Source organism: Charadrius vociferus, unplaced genomic scaffold (genome assembly GCF_000708025.1).
Source record: "Charadrius vociferus isolate BGI_N301 unplaced genomic scaffold, ASM70802v2 scaffold111, whole genome shotgun sequence".
NCBI classification, from domain to species: domain Eukaryota; kingdom Metazoa; phylum Chordata; class Aves; order Charadriiformes; family Charadriidae; genus Charadrius; species Charadrius vociferus.
This window is the reverse complement of record NW_009647046.1, coordinates 4,121,368-4,138,913: the sequence shown is the minus strand read 5'-3', so window position 1 is coordinate 4,138,913 and position 17,546 is coordinate 4,121,368. Positions and strand designations below refer to the sequence as shown.

General features: G+C 45.5%; 1 protein-coding gene across 1 annotated transcript; it reads left to right on the top strand.

Annotated features, from left to right (window-relative positions):
* Positions 1–5,991: 5,991 nt before the first annotated feature.
* Positions 5,992–12,483, top strand: PPP1R14D (protein phosphatase 1, regulatory (inhibitor) subunit 14D). The gene is made up of 4 exons (XM_009895680.1): positions 5,992–6,174; positions 10,024–10,119; positions 10,333–10,365; positions 12,415–12,483. The coding sequence occupies exons 1-4, from the start codon at positions 5,992–5,994 to the stop codon at positions 12,481–12,483; spliced, it is 381 nt and encodes a 126-aa protein (XP_009893982.1).
* The last annotated feature ends 5,063 nt before the right edge of the window (positions 12,484–17,546 follow it).

Genomic DNA, 17,546 nt, shown 5'->3' with positions numbered 1-17,546 from the left:
CCGCTCTGTGTGGAATTAACGCTTGGGAGACAGGCTTGCTTGCTTGCTTGCTTGTTTTGTTGTATTTGCCTCAGGTTAAACCTCCTGCTGTGGTTTAGGGGCGGGACCCGGATGCAAGTGACGGCACAAAGATGTGGCAAAGGAAGGAGACGGGGAGGGACCTCATCGGGCGATGACTAACCACTGGTCCTGTGGAATGAAGCAAGGGAAAGGATGACAGGCTGCTGAGTCCTCCCAAGACCCGTTCCCATTGCATCAGGGGCAGCTTTGGGGAAGGGAGTTACAATGAGGGTATATTGTTTCTTTGGGGAAGTTCTTGTTTACAGTCCCGCATGGCACTGGCTTTTATGTTAATGTTGCTGGTCATGGTAAACCCTTAAGGGCAGGAGCACTGGGAAAGGAAGAAAGGAAGATAATGTCGAGACTAGTTACACCAAGAAAGTGTCTGGATTTTTGTCTTGTCTACGCTAGGTTTTACAGAGACACAGGTATGGAAATGGCTCCCTTTGTGAAGCAAAGAACCTTCAATCTGCAGAATAAAATTAACATTTTCCATTGAAGCCCCCATAGGCAACACCAGCTGTTCTTTACAGGGCCTGTGAGCGGAACAGGATGGGCCGTGGGGTTCCCCACAGCCCCTCCTTCTCCATCACTTCCTACGGTGACTGCATCCTTAGGAACCTTCTGACTTTCAACACCTTCAGGCCAGCTGCCAGCGCCCGCTGTGAAAGGCTGCTCTCCCCTGTGTTTGTAGATGGCAATTTCCCTGCAGGTGTAAGCAGCACAGTCCCTGCAAACATAATTGCACCCTTTCATGGGGATTGGGTCACGGTAAACTTCTTGCTGCAAGAACTACACAGGCAGCCTCGGCAAGCCTGAAATGTTGAAAGCAGGCTGGAAAACAAGGAAGATCCTCTTCATCTATTCAGCCAGTGCTTCTCTTGTCTCCAACTCTACCATTCAAGGACTTGCTTGAAACCTCTGCACCACATGAAAACACCGATAACGCTTTCAGTGCCGCAGGCCTCTTTCCGTAGGGAACCGGCAAAACAATGCAAGACAGAGGGCAACAAAACAACACAGACAGGTTTTCAGTGATACCCAAATAATCCATTTGACATCTAATTCAAGTTGTTGGCTTCACCTAAGTATTGAATGGGGGGGAGGGGGCATCCTCTTCGGTGGAGATGCTTACTCATGCCACTACCTACGGGATGTCTGAGGGTGGACACGGATAAGCAGAATTAATTGCATAAATAAGGAGGATTGCAGGATTTGCTACTCCTCTGGTGTGCCAAAGCAGTAAGTACAATCATTTCTCACTTACCCTTCTCAGCTGCTGGTGAGCCACAAGCCTTTACGCTTCACTTGACTGCCAGTATCAGAGTCAGGAGGCAGGTGGGCAGGCAAACGTGTCTCACCTCTTACCCTTATTGCTGAGACCTGTCTATTTTCTGCGGCGGTGCCCAATAGTGCAATTTGGGGTTGATCAGTCAGATACTACTAGTCAGATTCCTCCGTCTCTTGGCATTCTTCCTGCTCGCTGCCCTTTCACTGCCTTATGAAAGGTGAAACTGTCAGGGTAGAGGAGTAAGACTGGTTACTGATTGCCTGACTGAAGTTACATAGGCTCCTCTCCACGTGCTGGTGGGAAGGCAGCAGTACTGCCTGGGTGAGAGGTGGGAACTGTGTGAGCTGGTAACACCTGGCTGCTTCCTTAGCTCTCCAGGAGTCGAAGGTGAGAGGAGATGATGTGCTCTCCCTCTTCTTGCTGGAGCTCTGGAGCAATGGTGCAGCCTTTTTGGTTTCCACCCTCCAGTGGAGACATGGGAGGATGAGGCAAGTAGACAAGGGATGTCAGGATGGTGGATGTATCAGGGCTGCTCGCTCGAGGCTCTGGACTTTTTGAATCTACAGCTCTGGCTACATTTTCTGATCTGCAACACTTATTTCTGTGCCTGTTCCTGCTCACAGGTGGATGCAGAACCTCTTTACCTTGTGGTGTCAACATAGTATTAATACAGTCACCTCTGCTGTCTTCCCTGGTTTAATTTGTGTTAACTACCACGTTTGCAACCACAGGGAAAGTGATTAATTTCTAAAGCAGGTGGAGAGTGGCTTCTGGCTGTCTTGAAGGGAAACATTCCTCTCCAGGCTGGGACTCAAGGGAGAGAGGCCGACCTGGTTCTCCAGAAAGATGAGCCGGGGCCCTGCTGAATTATTGAGCATGCACCAAAGCCATCAGCTCGGAGAGAAAGAGAAGCACCAGCTTAGGTCACAGGTGTGGGATGGAGATCACGAGCTTCAGGAACAGAGGAGCGTAACCAGATCTACCTCACGCACTTGGTTGCTCTGCTCCCTGCATCGGTGTTGCAGCTGCTTGGCGCTACGACACAGATGCTCAGCTTGGTTTGGCGGCCCTAGACGGTCACAAAAACCCAACTGCACGGTATCAAATCCCTCCCTCCTTTCAGAGGCAAAACCCCCCTCTTAGGGCAGGCCTGGAGGACCAGCGACCCCAGGTCACACACATGGAAACTGAGGCACAGCGTTTCAGTCTAACGCTCAAACATGCTGGCCACTTTTCAAACCTCTTTACTCACCTACAAAAGTGATAAGCAGATTTGCAGAGGATATGATCACCAGCAACTGTGGCAGGAGGTCCATTGGAGCTTACGTGTGCTCAGCTCTTGTGAGGTTGTCTGATTATATGACTTAGTTGCCCAGGTATGTGCGTTCACTTTTGAAATTTTGGTCCAGGTTGTATGTCCAAGGCTATGAGGAGAGATAACTAGGTTGAAAATAGGATCTCATCTCCCAGCCATGCTTGAGACCTTGGAGATCCCCATGTTGTGCATGTCCCAACAAAATGGTTAGAGTCCTTCTGTCCCTTTGGCCACCTGAATCTGCTGCGATGGGAGGAAAAGGGCAGGATGTGGTGCAGCACGGTGAAAAGAGCCATGCAGCCACTTCTTGTTTGGTGGCAGCTGGCACTTACCAGCACTGGAAGGTGGCTGGTGCACCCACAGGAGATGCTGCCTTGTTCAGAGGAGAAAATATCACGTATCCTGAATGAGGCACCTGATCCTCTGCCTGCAGGAACTTCTACCACATCCTCACGGAGTGATCTTGCACACAGTCTTTTTGCTTCTTCCTCTTGCTTTAATCATAGATTAAAATAGTTTATTACTGGCGGAGGCCTACTTTATCTGTAAACATTTATATCTATACTGCCACCTCCTCATAACAAATAATTCATGACTTATCTCATATAAGACAAAGCAGTTTGAGGAACATCCTGTAATCTGACTCGTTTTGGTTAACAGCTTTCCTGAGAGAGCCTCTGATGTTCCCTTCTGAATGTCTTACTCTACTGTAGGGTGATGCTGACAGAGCAGCACGAGGGCACCGGGGACTGCTTATTACTTTGTCGATAGAGTACAGACGGTGGGGTGGGTCTGCCTGTGGACCTTCTTGGATGTGGTATCTCACCACGTTGCTCATGTTGAAGTGAAGTTACAAGTCAACAGCGGCTCAAGCTGTTTGAAGGGCCATTAGGGCAGGTTATGTTCCCCTTTCCCTTTTCCTCACCCCTATCCTGTGACCTCTGGATCCTGTGCTTCATAAATTCAGCTACGCTGGCAGAGAACTAACGGGGCAAATGCCAGCTTCCATGTAGAGTTGAACTGGCTCAATGAAGAGCGCCAGCATCAGCACAGGGGACGGAGGAAGAGGACAACTTCCCTGCCAGCCCCATCAGCCACTGCAAATTTTGGGGCTGACTCAGGTGTGCCAGGTAACTTCTCTTGTAAGTCTGGTCCTCTTTCTCTGGTCTTAATGCCAGCCTGTCTGGAGTTCCTCGGGACCAAGGAAAATACAGGTTGCTTTCCCCTGTTAAAAAATGTCAGTCCTTGAACAGCAAAATAGAGCACTTCTATTTGGAGATGGGAACTTGACACCTGGCAGTGCGTGTCCTTTGGTCCGGAGTTACCTTGTGAAAATCTGCCTGTGTTGGGCCAGCATATTAACCTTTGAAAAGTCAATAGTTGTAAACACATGATAGGATGTTCAAGGGGTTTTGCAAGGTTTCTAACAGTTAAGAATCTCTGAGGTATCTGGGCTCCCGGAGTACGCTCCTAGCCTCCCGCAGCATGTATTTTTCAGGGAAATGTTGGTCTAAATAAGACGGTTTTAGGAGTGAGATTAGAGGGGGGATACAGCCAAGCAGTGAGGAAAAATGGGTAAAGCTGCTTAAATTAAATAGCTGACAGCTGTCTTCTGAATAGATATTATGGTACCAGGTATCACATATACTGTTAATATGTTATCTTTCACTGATGTGGAAGCAAGATTCAGGATCAGCATTTGTGGAATATTCTGTCAGAAGAGGCTTTTATTTTTTGCTCAAATTCAGGATGAAAATCAGGGCTGGAATGGCCCTGCCTGTTTTTCTATCACCCCGTGTACAAGATGTTGCTGGCTGGCTGTACCACCATCCCTCTGGGCACAGGAATGTGGCTTTGGCAAGGCGACTGGGCACGACTTCCAGAGGAGACCACCCCCCCCGTGCAGACTGCCCCAAGCAGCCCGGCAGCAGCTGTCAGTGGGAGAAGGGTTGGTCACTTTTCCTTTGGTTTATCTAGCTCTTGGTCTCCAAACTGGAAGTACCTTGGCTGCCAGGAGCAGCAGAGACTTACTTGCTTTTTCCACACACGTGATGAGCCTGGGGTTGTGGGATCCGCTTCATGATGGAGGGTCTCAGCTGGTTTGTCCATTTGATAGGGCAGCTCCCTGGGCAGGTTGCTGGAGGGCTCTGGGAACTGATGAATAAAGAGATGTGATACAGCATCTGGAAGGAACGCGGGTGTCCAAGTGCCCTGGCACCCCATAAACACAGCCAGGCTGATTTCTGTTCCTCTGAACAGTGCTGCTCACACGTATCCCTCTAAAATGGCATAGGGCAATAATGCTGCAGACCTTTAACCTGTCTTCCAGTAAGAAAGCAATTGTAAGGCAAGCAATGATAATATATAATAAGATAGCAGTTTATGATGCTTCAGCAGGTGAACCTGTTCACCCTGAATACTTTTCTGTGGGAAGGAGATAGTGATATATCCATAGACACGCCATCCCCTGCAGTGTCATTGCATCAAATACTGTAATTTTTTTTTTTAAATAAAAGCACAGATATTTTGTTTTATCTCAAGAGTGCCCTGCTCAAATGATCTCAAATTCAGGCTACCGGGATTTCTATAAAAATTTTTGAGAAAGCTGGAATAAATGTACAGACTGTAGAACAATGTAAAATGGGACTGTTGAGTCCAAGTTTGGCTTACAGTGTCACCAACCGAGTATTCCCACTCTTGTAAAATAGTGGATGTAGCCACCTGGCTCCAGACCACTTCTCCTTATCTGTACCGGTTCCAGCGCTTTAGCTGGAAAATGCCAAATACGCCATTTCAATGGGAGCTAAACCCTGTAGCTGCAGGCAAAGTAGTTTACAGAGGCTCATGAAGCTTGAACACAGCAGGATTCAATATATTATGTATGGATCAGCCCTCTGGAATTGCACATCCCCATAAGTTATGCCTGTAGGAAAAGAGTAATTTAAAACCTCCTTCTTCCCCGCCTCTTGGAGCTGACTTGTGTTAAATATTAACAAGCTCGTTTCATCAATTCCGTGGTTCGCTTGGCTTCTCTTAACAGCAGATGTTGTTACAACAACTCCTCTGCCTGCCTCCCTGCTCCTGTCAGCGCGGCCGATGGTGAAACCCAAGAACCTTCTGCTGTAACTCTGCCTGCAGAGCCTGGCTGCTGCCCCGGCCCCCTGGTCTCCCCCACCTTTCTCCCTGGGATCACCAATGCTGCCCACCTTTGGTGTCCGCGAGTAGCTGTGAGCCACTAGTTGCAGAGAGGGGTTGGTCAAAGGAGCTGGAGAAAAGGAGCGAGGGAGCCGGCAGGAAGGCGAGTTGCTGTGGTGAAGAGGTGAGCATGGCCAGCGACTCCAGCACACTGCCCCGGGTGACCTTCCAGACGCCAGAGAAACCTGGTGAGGAATCATCACACAGGAAACTGGGCAAGTTAACCATAAAGTACAACCGCAAAGACCTACAGCGCTGGCTAGACCTGGAGGAATGGATCAACGCCCAGCTGCAGGAGCTGTACCAATGCCGGGTGAGTAGCTGGGGCAAATCAGCCCCTCACTCCTCAGGGGAATGGGACTAGAGACCCTGTTGTGCCAAAACAGAAGTTTGCTCGCTCTGCCTTACTGGAAATAGCTTCTCATCTTCAATCTTCATTAGGTATCTAATTGCCACCCACTACAGCACTCTCCGACTGGTGCGTCTGCAGCCAGAGAAGCTTCCATAGATCCAACTGGCTTCAAACTGCCTGCGCTTGCACCTGCTGGGGAACAGCTAGTGCTCAGCACGAGCAGCAGAACCTGGAGAGATGTACAAACCCCAGATGCTTCTCGTTGCTTAGCTCCATGTGGTGGGTGGCTTTGCTGCAAGCAGTATCTAAGCTAGCTGGGTTAGAATTATCCGTGCATCCTTGTTCCTTTTGGTCACAAGAGCGTAGCTGTAGCTGCTGTCGGAATGAGACACTCCAGATAATGCTGTTATCTGTAGCTGCAGAGTCTGGACACGCTACTGGCAGCAGGGGAAGAAAGAAAGAAAATACATGCTGAAATGATGTGTGTAGAGATCTTATACCTTCAACTCCACAAATCCCCAGAGCTGTCTTACTTTCCCGAGATTCCCTCTGCACCAGGAACTCTTCCTGCCTATCTGACAGCTGTCCCGCTAAGAAAGATCCCGGAGCACCTAGGTCCAGCCCCTGAATGGTACCAGTCTTTACCTGAGCTGTTGCAGGGTACACGACATTTTTTCTTCAGGGTGGTGTGACATTTCAGTAAAGTCGATTTCCAGCACTGGTTGGGTACACTTCAATGTTAACCTGCCAGTATCGCTTCTATGCATATATTGTGCTCAGGTGGATGGCACTTACGCTGGGAGCTTTCAGAAGTGCTTTTCCATGTTTGAGAGAATTCCTTTGCAGTGTGGTACAGGAAAAGGGAAAAGGATTTGCCCACGTTGTACATCATAGTCTTAATCCATTTAAATAGCTTGGCTGAGGGTTTTGGTTTTATCTGTAGGGCAATGGCTGATGCAGTGAGAGAACATAGCTTTCTTGACTCACAACCCAGTACAACATCTTCAACGGAAGACACAGAGGGGTTTAATAAATTGTGTAAAACAGCTTATTCCTGTCCTGGACGGGGAGGAACTAAATGAACTGTCAAACCCTTTCTGCCCTGTTTGCTGTCTTTGCGCCCCAGCACAGTGTTAAGCATGGTTTTGAGATACAAGGAGAAAAGAGCTGATGATTGCTTAGAGTCTTCCACTCTGCACATCGGCAGTCTCGAATTAAAATCAATGGTGGAAGTGGGCATGTTAGAACAGCCCAGGACAGGAGATTTTTGTGGTACAGATGTGGTACATGATGGTACAGAGAAGCTTCTGTCTGCCCCAGGAGAGCTCCAGGCTGATTTTCTGGACCCGAGAGCCATAGAACGATGTCAGCTCGACAGCTGAAGAGCCAAACTTCAGGAACTGTCTCTGAGGCTGTCTTTACTATTGTTGTTGCTGTTGCTATTTTTTATTATTATTGTCATTGTTATTATCATAATTTTCTGTGTGACTGTTTCCTATTTGGAATTTGTGGGAATGTACCAGGTTCTTATGCCATGCTGGGAGAGAAGAATAGTTAATTTATGCCATATGCAAAGAACATGCAGTAGAAAACAAATATGGAAAAAAAGGTCCATCCTTCTGTCACAAATGCACAGCTTCTCTGAAAATGAGTATATTATTGCTCTTATTCTGTTATTAACATTTTTAAACCTCTCAAACAAATTGATAGCTTGATTAGTAAAAATGATAAAGGATAAAAGCTCATAATCTCTTCAAGACTTAATTCTGAATTTCCAGTTGTTTTCTTTAGTTTATAAAATGATAGTAATAAATTCTCAGCTGTATCTTAGGCCTCCTGATAATGCACTGTGAAACATTATGTAGTGTACACGGGAGCAGATGTTATCGCTAGACCTAGTCAGACAGGCAACATTCAGCGTGTCTGCGAAGTGCTAGAGTGGTGGTCCTGGTGAGTGAAGGCTGTTCCAAAGAACAGCGGCAGTGACAGCATCGCCGGCCAACCATGCCTGCAGTGGCATTTGAGGGGCTGTCCCTGGGGTTGGTAGCTCAGTTCAGAGAGCCCTTCGCCTGACTGTTGAGATTTGCCAGAGATAAGCAAGGAGAATGGCTGCTCTTTTGAGTAACAGAACGTCTTGCCCTTTGAGGAATTATTGCAGTTTTAAAGAGAAGTTTTGAGTTTGGGGTTGGGTGGGGTTTTTTTTGTAAGATTGATGAGAAGCACTTGGTACCACCAGTAAGGTGACCCAGGATGAGGGTCCCTGTGTGATACTCTTACTTGTCCAAGTCTACAGATGTACGCTTGTAAAGGTTTCAGAAAAACAAGTCAGGTTACGTTATCACTTCTGGTTTTCTGAGAATTAGGAGCTGCTTACTGTCATCAGAGTAGCTGCACAAAGGGGATTTTTATTCCCTACTATAAAATCCCTGCAGGCACAAGTGAGAAATCCAGCCATGCCCTTACAGGAACAGATTGCCCGTGGCCTGCCTTTGCTAGCACCTCTCCAGCACAACAGGTTTCCCAGCTTCCTGGTGTATTTGGGCCAACCTGAGAGATTTGCTACCAGGAACTACATAACACGATGCTGCGCCAGGTCAGAGACTATTAATAGGGTACAACAGAGGGTTACATAGGATCTTTTCAAATAAATACATGTGCCACAGTAAATTACTTGTAATCACCCAGGTGTCCAGCAGCTCCTCCTGCTCTCCTTTGTGCATCGTGGCAAGATTACTTAGTTAGCCCTGCTAGTCTGGGCTTCCATGGATCCATCAACTTCCATTACATTACACTGTCTCTTTGTCAGTGTCTTCCTTTGCTCCACCTGCCCTTGGCAGCACAATGTTCCTCGGCGTCTTCTAGAAACCCGTATGACTGAGTCAGAATAAACAGCATTGCGGATTCAAATGCCGGGAAGGTTAGTTCAAACATCGCTTCCTGACACAGATCATCTGAACGCTATGCTGTTTACTGTCATGAGGCTTTTTGCAACAAAACTAAGACTCAGGAGACAATTTTGATTGTCGAGACAATTCCCTGCACGTGGCAGCCAGAATACCATCCGTACCAGGACCAGAAAGCCGTAGGGGGGTCCTACCCTGTCTCACCCTCCTGGTCTATTTAGCTCTGTCTTTTAGGCAGAGACAAAGTCAGGTTGGATTGACACCTGGTGTCTAAACAGTCACATGATAACTATTACTTTTAAGAAATGCTGCGTGGGTCACAGTACAATATATTTAACTCTGTTTTGTTACTTATTGTCAAGTCAGCTGCATAACAAAGCTGAACACAGGTTTTCTACTTCCTCTCTGGCTTGGTATCAGAGACTGCTCGGAACAAGTTTCTTGTTTTCCTGTAAGCGTTGCCTTTATTGTTTGATGTTTTACAAACACATCCATAAATGCTACCAGCAATCGGGTACTGCGCTGTTTACTCAGTATCCTTATTCTGCTCATTACTGTTGAAATATCACCAGTGTTGTGTCGTCAAAGATTCATTTTGCAAATATTTTGGAAGCCACGTGCTTTCCTTACAGTCTTGTAGAGACATGTGGAGCTCAAATGTGTCTGAGATTAAGATTACAAATGTTTCCAACTAACACCCTTACATGCATTTTACAAGATTATTACTCCAATCACCAAAGCCTGGGGTCTTGCTTACATTAAAGGACAATTTATATCTTGACCTCAACTTTGCAGCATTATTTTATTGTAACTAGTTCCTTCTCAGCTGCTCAGTTCTTTAAGGAAGGCCTCTAGAGTTCTTAGAAGTTTGAAGATTTATTAACTGTGTATTTTTTTTTCTTTTTAGCTAAGAGAGGAAACAGAGGCAGCAGCTCCTGAACCACAAATTGATCTTGAAGATCTCCTGGAGGTCCCTAATGAAGAACAGAAATTAAAACTACAGGTCAGATAGCGGGATTTGCTGACTTTCAGTTAGGGACTTCTTTCATAAAGAGTAGTGGTGGTGTGTGAGGTTCAGAATATGTGTATGGAGCGTTGCATGATGCTTCCCTGTGTCTTAGCTTATCAAATGTAGTAAGGTCATATACCCTTTTTGTAGAAAGGAGAGAATAGGTCAACTCATAAAATACTAAAATGACTCCTCCTTGGTTTTTAGGAAATCCTCCATGAGTGTTCCAGCCCAACAGAGGTGAGTAAAGTACTGTCAATATATGTATGTTATACTGTGCTGTAAGAATGTGTCTGTTGCTGCCTGGCTGAATAGCCAAGATGTTACTTGCCTAACGTGACGCTGCAGATTTGTTTAATTCCCAATGGAATGTGTTTGCTACTTTATTCTGCTGTTTTAGAAAAATACATGTAAATCTACATGGGTGAGCTGAAGACAGAGCAGTGGAGCAAATAAGGACTTACACTTTACAACCAAAGAAAGTTCATTCCATGTTTTGGACATCCTGAGATGACCAGGCTGAGTTTCTATTTGGTCCTTAGTGTAGAAAAGCCATAGACAGTGATACAGCTCACAGAACCCTCTTGCACACTGTTAACTAAACGCATTCTTAGCTTAAACCGCTCTCATGTTATGAGTGACAAGAATGCAGGATGGCCCTCAGATTGGATTGGGCAGATAATTGTTGACCAGTGGCCACGTTAGTTTTATACGTGGTTTTTCTTCTCTTGTGAACTTTACAAGTGCCGGTTTTTGAGTTAGAGAGTTAAAGAAAACCTGCAAACTGTCACAATGTCCAAAAGAGTGGAGCCCAATACTTTGCAGTGTAGTGCATGCACCACACAGCAACTGCCTTCACTACACTGCATGCCTGTGCAAAACGGGGTCCCCATCACCCCCTCAGTCACATGCACTGCATGTGAACATTGTGCTTGGACATCATTCATTGGTCTCCACATCTTGTCAAGCCTACGTAGGTGCAGAGGGATGAACAGACAGAAAATGAGGTGGATGCCTGACTATCACTGAAATTAAACTCTGCTGTAGCAATCATTACAGATAGTCTCCTAGGAGGGGTTCACCAGACAAAGCTGACAACAGGGAAATAGTTTTCAGTGTCTGAATTTCAGAACTTAGGGAAGAACCCCACATTCCCAGAGAGAGAACTGAAAAGAGTTTGCTCTACTGATTCATAAGCCATGCAAGTATCTTGCGGACAGCATAGTACTTGCGAACTACAAACAGATACTTCTGGCCCATTGGCAAAAATACGTACTTTCACCCTGGTCACACTGAGCCCAGTCCCCTTGAAACGTAACTGCGGCCTATTTGCAGAAAGCAGACAGAGGAAACAAACGGGTTTCCTCTGAAGGGACTGACCAAAAAGGTATGTATGATCCTAGGCATTCGCCTCCAGAGCATGCTGTGCCACGCAACCTCTGGTCACCTAAGTAAGGAAGCTGGGCTTCCACACAGCGCAGATGGTAACAAACTGCAATACTTCCAGTGCCCTTGCCTGATTACAAGGACATGTAGCTATCCCTTTGGGTGAAGAAAGGCTGCACACTCCTTTATGGTGATGTTACTTGTCATGCAGAGTGTAAAGTTTGCACTAGTCACATTGACTTCTGCTTGGAATAACCAGATGGTCCGGTTTAGTTCATAGTCCTTGGCTGTGTCAGCAAAGTAGTCGGGGTTTATCTCCATTAACTGCTCATCTATCTGCTCTGCCTGTCCTCAACCCCGGCTCCAGGTTATCATTAGTCCTGCAAGTGTTTTGCTCCACCTCTTCTCTGCTAGCCACTTCCTTGTAGAATTGGCACAGCTCCGAGATGGTTTGCAATCCACAACGTGGAGCTTTACAGGTTCAACAAGAGGGACAGCTTGCTTTGCCCTAGATTGGGAGGGCAGCAGAAGTGGGCAGGAGGTTATGGTGGCAACAGGAAGCAGTGGAACCTAACAGGACAACAGCATCCTGAGGTCATCTCAAGGTGGAAAAAGCAGGTATCTGGGATGAAGAGGGGCAGGCTGGCTCCTGGGGAGGAAGTAAACGTGGCTGCTCCAGAGGGAGACAAGGGAAGGGAAGTAGAGGGACTTTTATACCCTTTTCATCCATCGAAAGGTCTCCTTTCCTGGGGTAAAAGATAGATATGCTCAATACATGTCAAAATTCTGGTTTCTGCTCAACATGAAGGCGAATGTGGGAATAACACAAGCACCATAGTACTCTCTGGGCTAGTGAGCGCTGGAATTAACGTGACATCCTTCTTCAACCAATTCTCATTGTAGGACTTCATTACGGAATTGCTTAGTCGATTGAAAGGTCTCCGGAGAGTTACCAATCCTCAGAAGAAATGACCTTGTGCACATAGAACACCCTGCTTTGGTCACGAGGAAATGTGTATCTTCCCCACAAAAACCAGGATCAGCAACATCGCTTCAGAATATGTTTAGGACTTACTGTTATTGAGAAACATCACCAAGTTTGTGAACTTTGTACCAGTGGTTTGAAGTCTCCACTCCTTCCAGATGTACACACAGAGCAGGGAGCTAGACTGTACATTTTCCTGGTTCTTAAAGGGCATGCTAACCTGGGGAACAGGATGACCTTCCTTTAGTTTCTTCTAGGAATTTCCACGCTGGCTGAGGAGCACTGCATATAATTCTCAGGAGCTCACCAAGACTTCTTTCTTTCCATCCACTGCAAGGAAAACAAGGCATTGGTTATCACTCATTCATCAACATGGAAAATCAGTTACTGTTAAGCTGCACTCTGTTTCAGTCTGGCTGGGACCCAGCTGTGATCTCCTGCCTGTTACTATTGTACCTCACTCTACAGCATTGCACGTACTTTGTAAGTCTTATTAAGCGTCTCTTATTCATGAAGGTTGGACAGAACATACACAGTAGGATGGAAGGAAAATGTTTGAGTGCACCTGGTCTAGTAAGAGGAAGTTACTGAAACAGCTGCTAAGGCTAATGGAAGACAGACTAGTTTTCCTTTTTGTGGAATTTAGGACTTAATGAATTAGAAGCGTCTTCTAAATGAGCAAGGTCTGCGAATGATTTTTCTCATAATTTAAAAAGATGTTGGAAAAATGCTTATTTTATATATTAAAACAGAGAAAACACCAGCCATGCACTGCTTGCTTTTTTTCTCTTTTTAGACACTATCGAAAAAAATGAAGTGAAAAAATACCTGCTCCCAATTTCCTTGCAGGGAGCATCTCGGAGCAGGGCGGAGGTCTCACAAATGAGAAGTGAAGTAGGACACATTGTCTTGTTGCACAAACTCTTCTGGCTACAACTAACACGTGGCTGGAAAAATACAGAGGAAACTACATCCAGCCTCTCAGCAAGTCAGTAACCTGACCCATGTGGGCAGGAAATAAGACAGCAAATGGAGGCTGATTGCTTAGGTAGAGCAGACTCTCACATTCTGTCCTGCCCCTACGCTCTCACGCCTGCCACTCAAACACAAGAGATGAGTTGCTGAATCACATCCAGAGGGGCTCCTATGTACTAGTTTGTTCAAGGCTAGCTTTCGAGTACGTGTTTTGTCAGACAGGGACAGAAAGGGCCAACTCTGGAAAAAAAGAGACATGCAGGTTAGCTAGCAAAGACAAACAAGAACTCTTAAGTTTGACCAGCAGTATCTGAAATAGATCAGTCTTTTCATCTTTATCAGTAACAGGGTGACGACTATTACCTCTTGCTTCCTTCCTATTTTCCAGCAGAAGTGTCAGTGAACAAGCTGTGGGCTGTGCACATCTCTGAGAGGGCAAAATCCAAGCTGCCATAACAACTGTAACGTAACGGCTTGCTTCCCTTCACATGCTGCTCTTGTATGCGACAGCCTCCTGGAAGCTAGCAAGCCATGCATCTCGTTCCTTGTCCCAAGTCTGCTCCAAGAGGCTCTAAGCCTCACCCACTAGGTTGGAGAAATGGTCTTTCTTTATCAGGTCCACATATATCTATGGCAGCCCTGGAGACATGCCATTTTTGGCTTAGTAAGGAGTTAATAGGACCTGCATGCCCTCCTAAAATCTCAACTTTGTAAGTAAAATAACAACAACAAAATTAAATCCAGAGCTGCACTGGTTGTAGATCTGGTATTGCTCATGGATTGACACCTGCTAAGACTCGCACATCAGACCCCTTGAGAAAGGACAACAGCACACTGACAAAGAGCTCTGAGCACTGTCAAAAATACAGACTAGGTTTAAACAGTTCAGGCAAAAGATCTAGGTGGAGAGGCCATGAGCTGAGTGTCCTAAACTAGAGCTGTAATTAGCTGCAACAGACTAGTGCATAGGAGTCCAGATTAATTACGTACCCTACCAGGAGGCTTTGTTTTACTATGCTATGCATAACAGCACAAAGACCCAAGATGCCTCTCCTCTGGGCCAAAAGCTAGATTTTCTCCACCCTGAGCATTGTTATGTACTCTCTCAACATGGAAAGATAATGTCTGCTTTAAGGCAGACATTGTTAGAACCTGTGAAAAAGCAGGTTCGTGAAACTCTGCTTGACAGAAGTTGTCTTTGTGCTTATTCTGCAAGTAGCAGAAAAAGAGTAAGCTGCAGCCCCTACCATATGCAGTCGGTTCTGATACATAAGGACTTCACTACCACATGAGAGTGCCTCAAATCATCACAGTGTGATCATTTGGAACAAAGCAAGATGTGGCCAGTGATAGATCATTTCTCAGCTCACTGGTACAAAAGAAAAAGCAACATAAGGCAATCAGAGCAAATTCTTTTTGTTTAGTTCTTAAGAGTACAAAATCATACTTGCTTTTATTTACTTTTTGGCTGTTCTCAGCCTAGACCATAAAGATAGATTAAATGAATTTTATTTTTTTTTTTTTTTTTTTTTTTTTTTTTTTTTTTACAAACACCTTCCAGTTAACTTTTGCTGTTTCTCAGCACCATCACTTGCATAGGGCTGTCACGTTTGGCATGCAAATACTGTGTAAGAATCTTTCTTTAAGGAACTTTGCCCTCTTGATTATACCAAGATAACTCAGAATGTACGAATGCTCATACGCTTTTCTAATTGACGGTTCATGAAGGTGTATAAAATAACCTTTAATGCAATTTTCCCTTAGTTATGATCAACACTTAACATTGCCTTTAAAAATATTCTGGCTGCTACATTTGGACCCATGACCATGTTACAGCATTTGAGACAACGTGCATGCTTGCGAACCACTGTAAATGCAAGTTAATGTAAATGCAATGTAAATGCAAGTTAAAGTCTCAACTAAGCTGAGACCTTTCTTTGTAAGCTAATCGGAGTTAAATCCTATGTTATCATTATTTTGAATTCTTGTTGGGGTGGAGCCTACATTTGATAGTTCACATACAAAACATTTTGAGAGGGAAAGAAAATCTTCTGGTGCCCTCATGGCACGCTACAAAGACGGAAGCGAAGAAGCTGATTCTCTTTTTTGAAGATACCAAGGTCTCTTCAGCCCTTGAAAGGCTATGACTGAAGCTGATGTGGCCTGTCAGGAACCGATTGTTTACCAGTACCTTTCCTTGTTTACCAGGACCTTTTCAAAGACAAGGACAGGGAGTAAGCAACACAGCTAGAAGTGCACTGCCCACTTAAATGTCACACAGAATTCCTCTTTCACAACGACAGATTCAACTAAGTTTGCTTCCTGCAGAGAGCTGATCTAGATGCCCCTTCTACCCTTCCTCCATGGAGGTCACTGAGGCAACAGCTACAGTGGGAATGGCTTTTCAGGGGAAAGTGATTGGGCTGCCACTGAAATGGCCAATTATATGCAGAAAGCTCAGGAGCCACAAAAATGTCCATTAGTGGTGCAGGGAAAGCATCAGCATGCGCATGTGTGACTGAAGAGGCTCTTCCATGTATGACTAAGTTCTGTTTCAGGTATTGGGTTGGGTGCATTTCTGGATTCCTTGGGATGACCCCACAGAAACCAATCTGGGAAACTAAATAAACTGCTTCCGGCTGTAACCTGCTCCTTTACCACTGATGTGAACAGGGCAAGGCTTACAAGACACAGGCTGCCTAACTGCAAAAGGAGCTCAAAGTTTGGCTGTGGCTGATGAAACCTTCAAAATGTTGCAAGTAGTACACCAGCTCATACTAAGATGTTAAAAAAAAAAAAAGTAGCTGTAAAACAAGAATTAAAATGTCTACTGACTGCTTGGAAAGGAGACAGGCTGAAGCCCAAAGGAGTGGATCAGTCTTAGAAGAGATGTAAGAACAGGTATTTGCATCTTCTCCTGTACATGCAAAACACAAAGGATTTAACCTAAGACAGAACTGGGCTGTCTTGCTATCAGACTAATTATCCAGGTCAAATAGCAATGAAACAGTGTCATTCCTACAATAACACAAAACCAGAACAGCGTTTTGTTTTCATTTTTAAGACTGCAAGCCCCTCAGGGCAGAAACTCTCTACTTAAATTTTGTGTAACACAGGGGTCATTGTGAGCTCTGGCATCAGACAACTCAAGTAGCTTTCCTGCCTACCTGCCCTAAAGAGACAGGCACTGGGAAAGCAAGGACTGCTAGGAGAAAGAAGATCCTCCACAAGTCAGGTTTTGCCACCTCTTCCTAACAAAGGGTTTTGATGGCATTGCCGGATACACTTGCAATTCTTAGTGTGTTAACCTGCAGTATTACTATTCTGCATTGTCTGATAAAGGTTTCTGTTGAAGGGCCTGATCCAGTCCAGCATGTTAGCACAAACCCATCTTCAGCAGTAGCTTTTTTTTTTTTTGCTGTGCTCTGACCAGGGGTGGCTGAGATGCAGGCAAGCACTGTTTAGTCAACTCACCTACAGAGGCAGTGACCTTAAGCGCAGGGGCAGGGCAGACACCGGTAAACGGCAGTGTCAAACCAGACAGGCAAGATTCATTGGAAACTCCCTGTCAAAGGCAAATCCTTGATTTTTTTGCAATTGGAATTTGTCAACCTTAGAGAGCTGTCTCAGAAGTCACATTATAGTCCTGGGAAGAGCTCATCCTGATGGGATATTAGAGCCAATTTAGGGCAAGCTTGAAGGGTGTATGAAGCAATTCTGGGTGCGTTGGTCACTGGCAAGTGTCACTTGCATCTGGACTGTCTCCAAGGAGGGATATGAGCATATTAAATTGAGCTTCTCTCATAGCCAGATAAAGAACATCACACAGGTAACATCTTTATCCTACCAGAGGACCAAATAACAAACAGAGCCAAAACCCACTTGCAGATTAATACACAACTCTTCCAGATTAACATGCTGCTCTTACAGACCATATGGAACCTTGGAACAGCCACTGCAGATCACAACGCTGTGCATCGATAGCAATTACCTTAACAAAGCATCCTTCGTTTCACTTATGTGAGCAACACTGCCCATCAAGGCAGAGTAGCCCTTGCACCTTTTCCAGCCACAC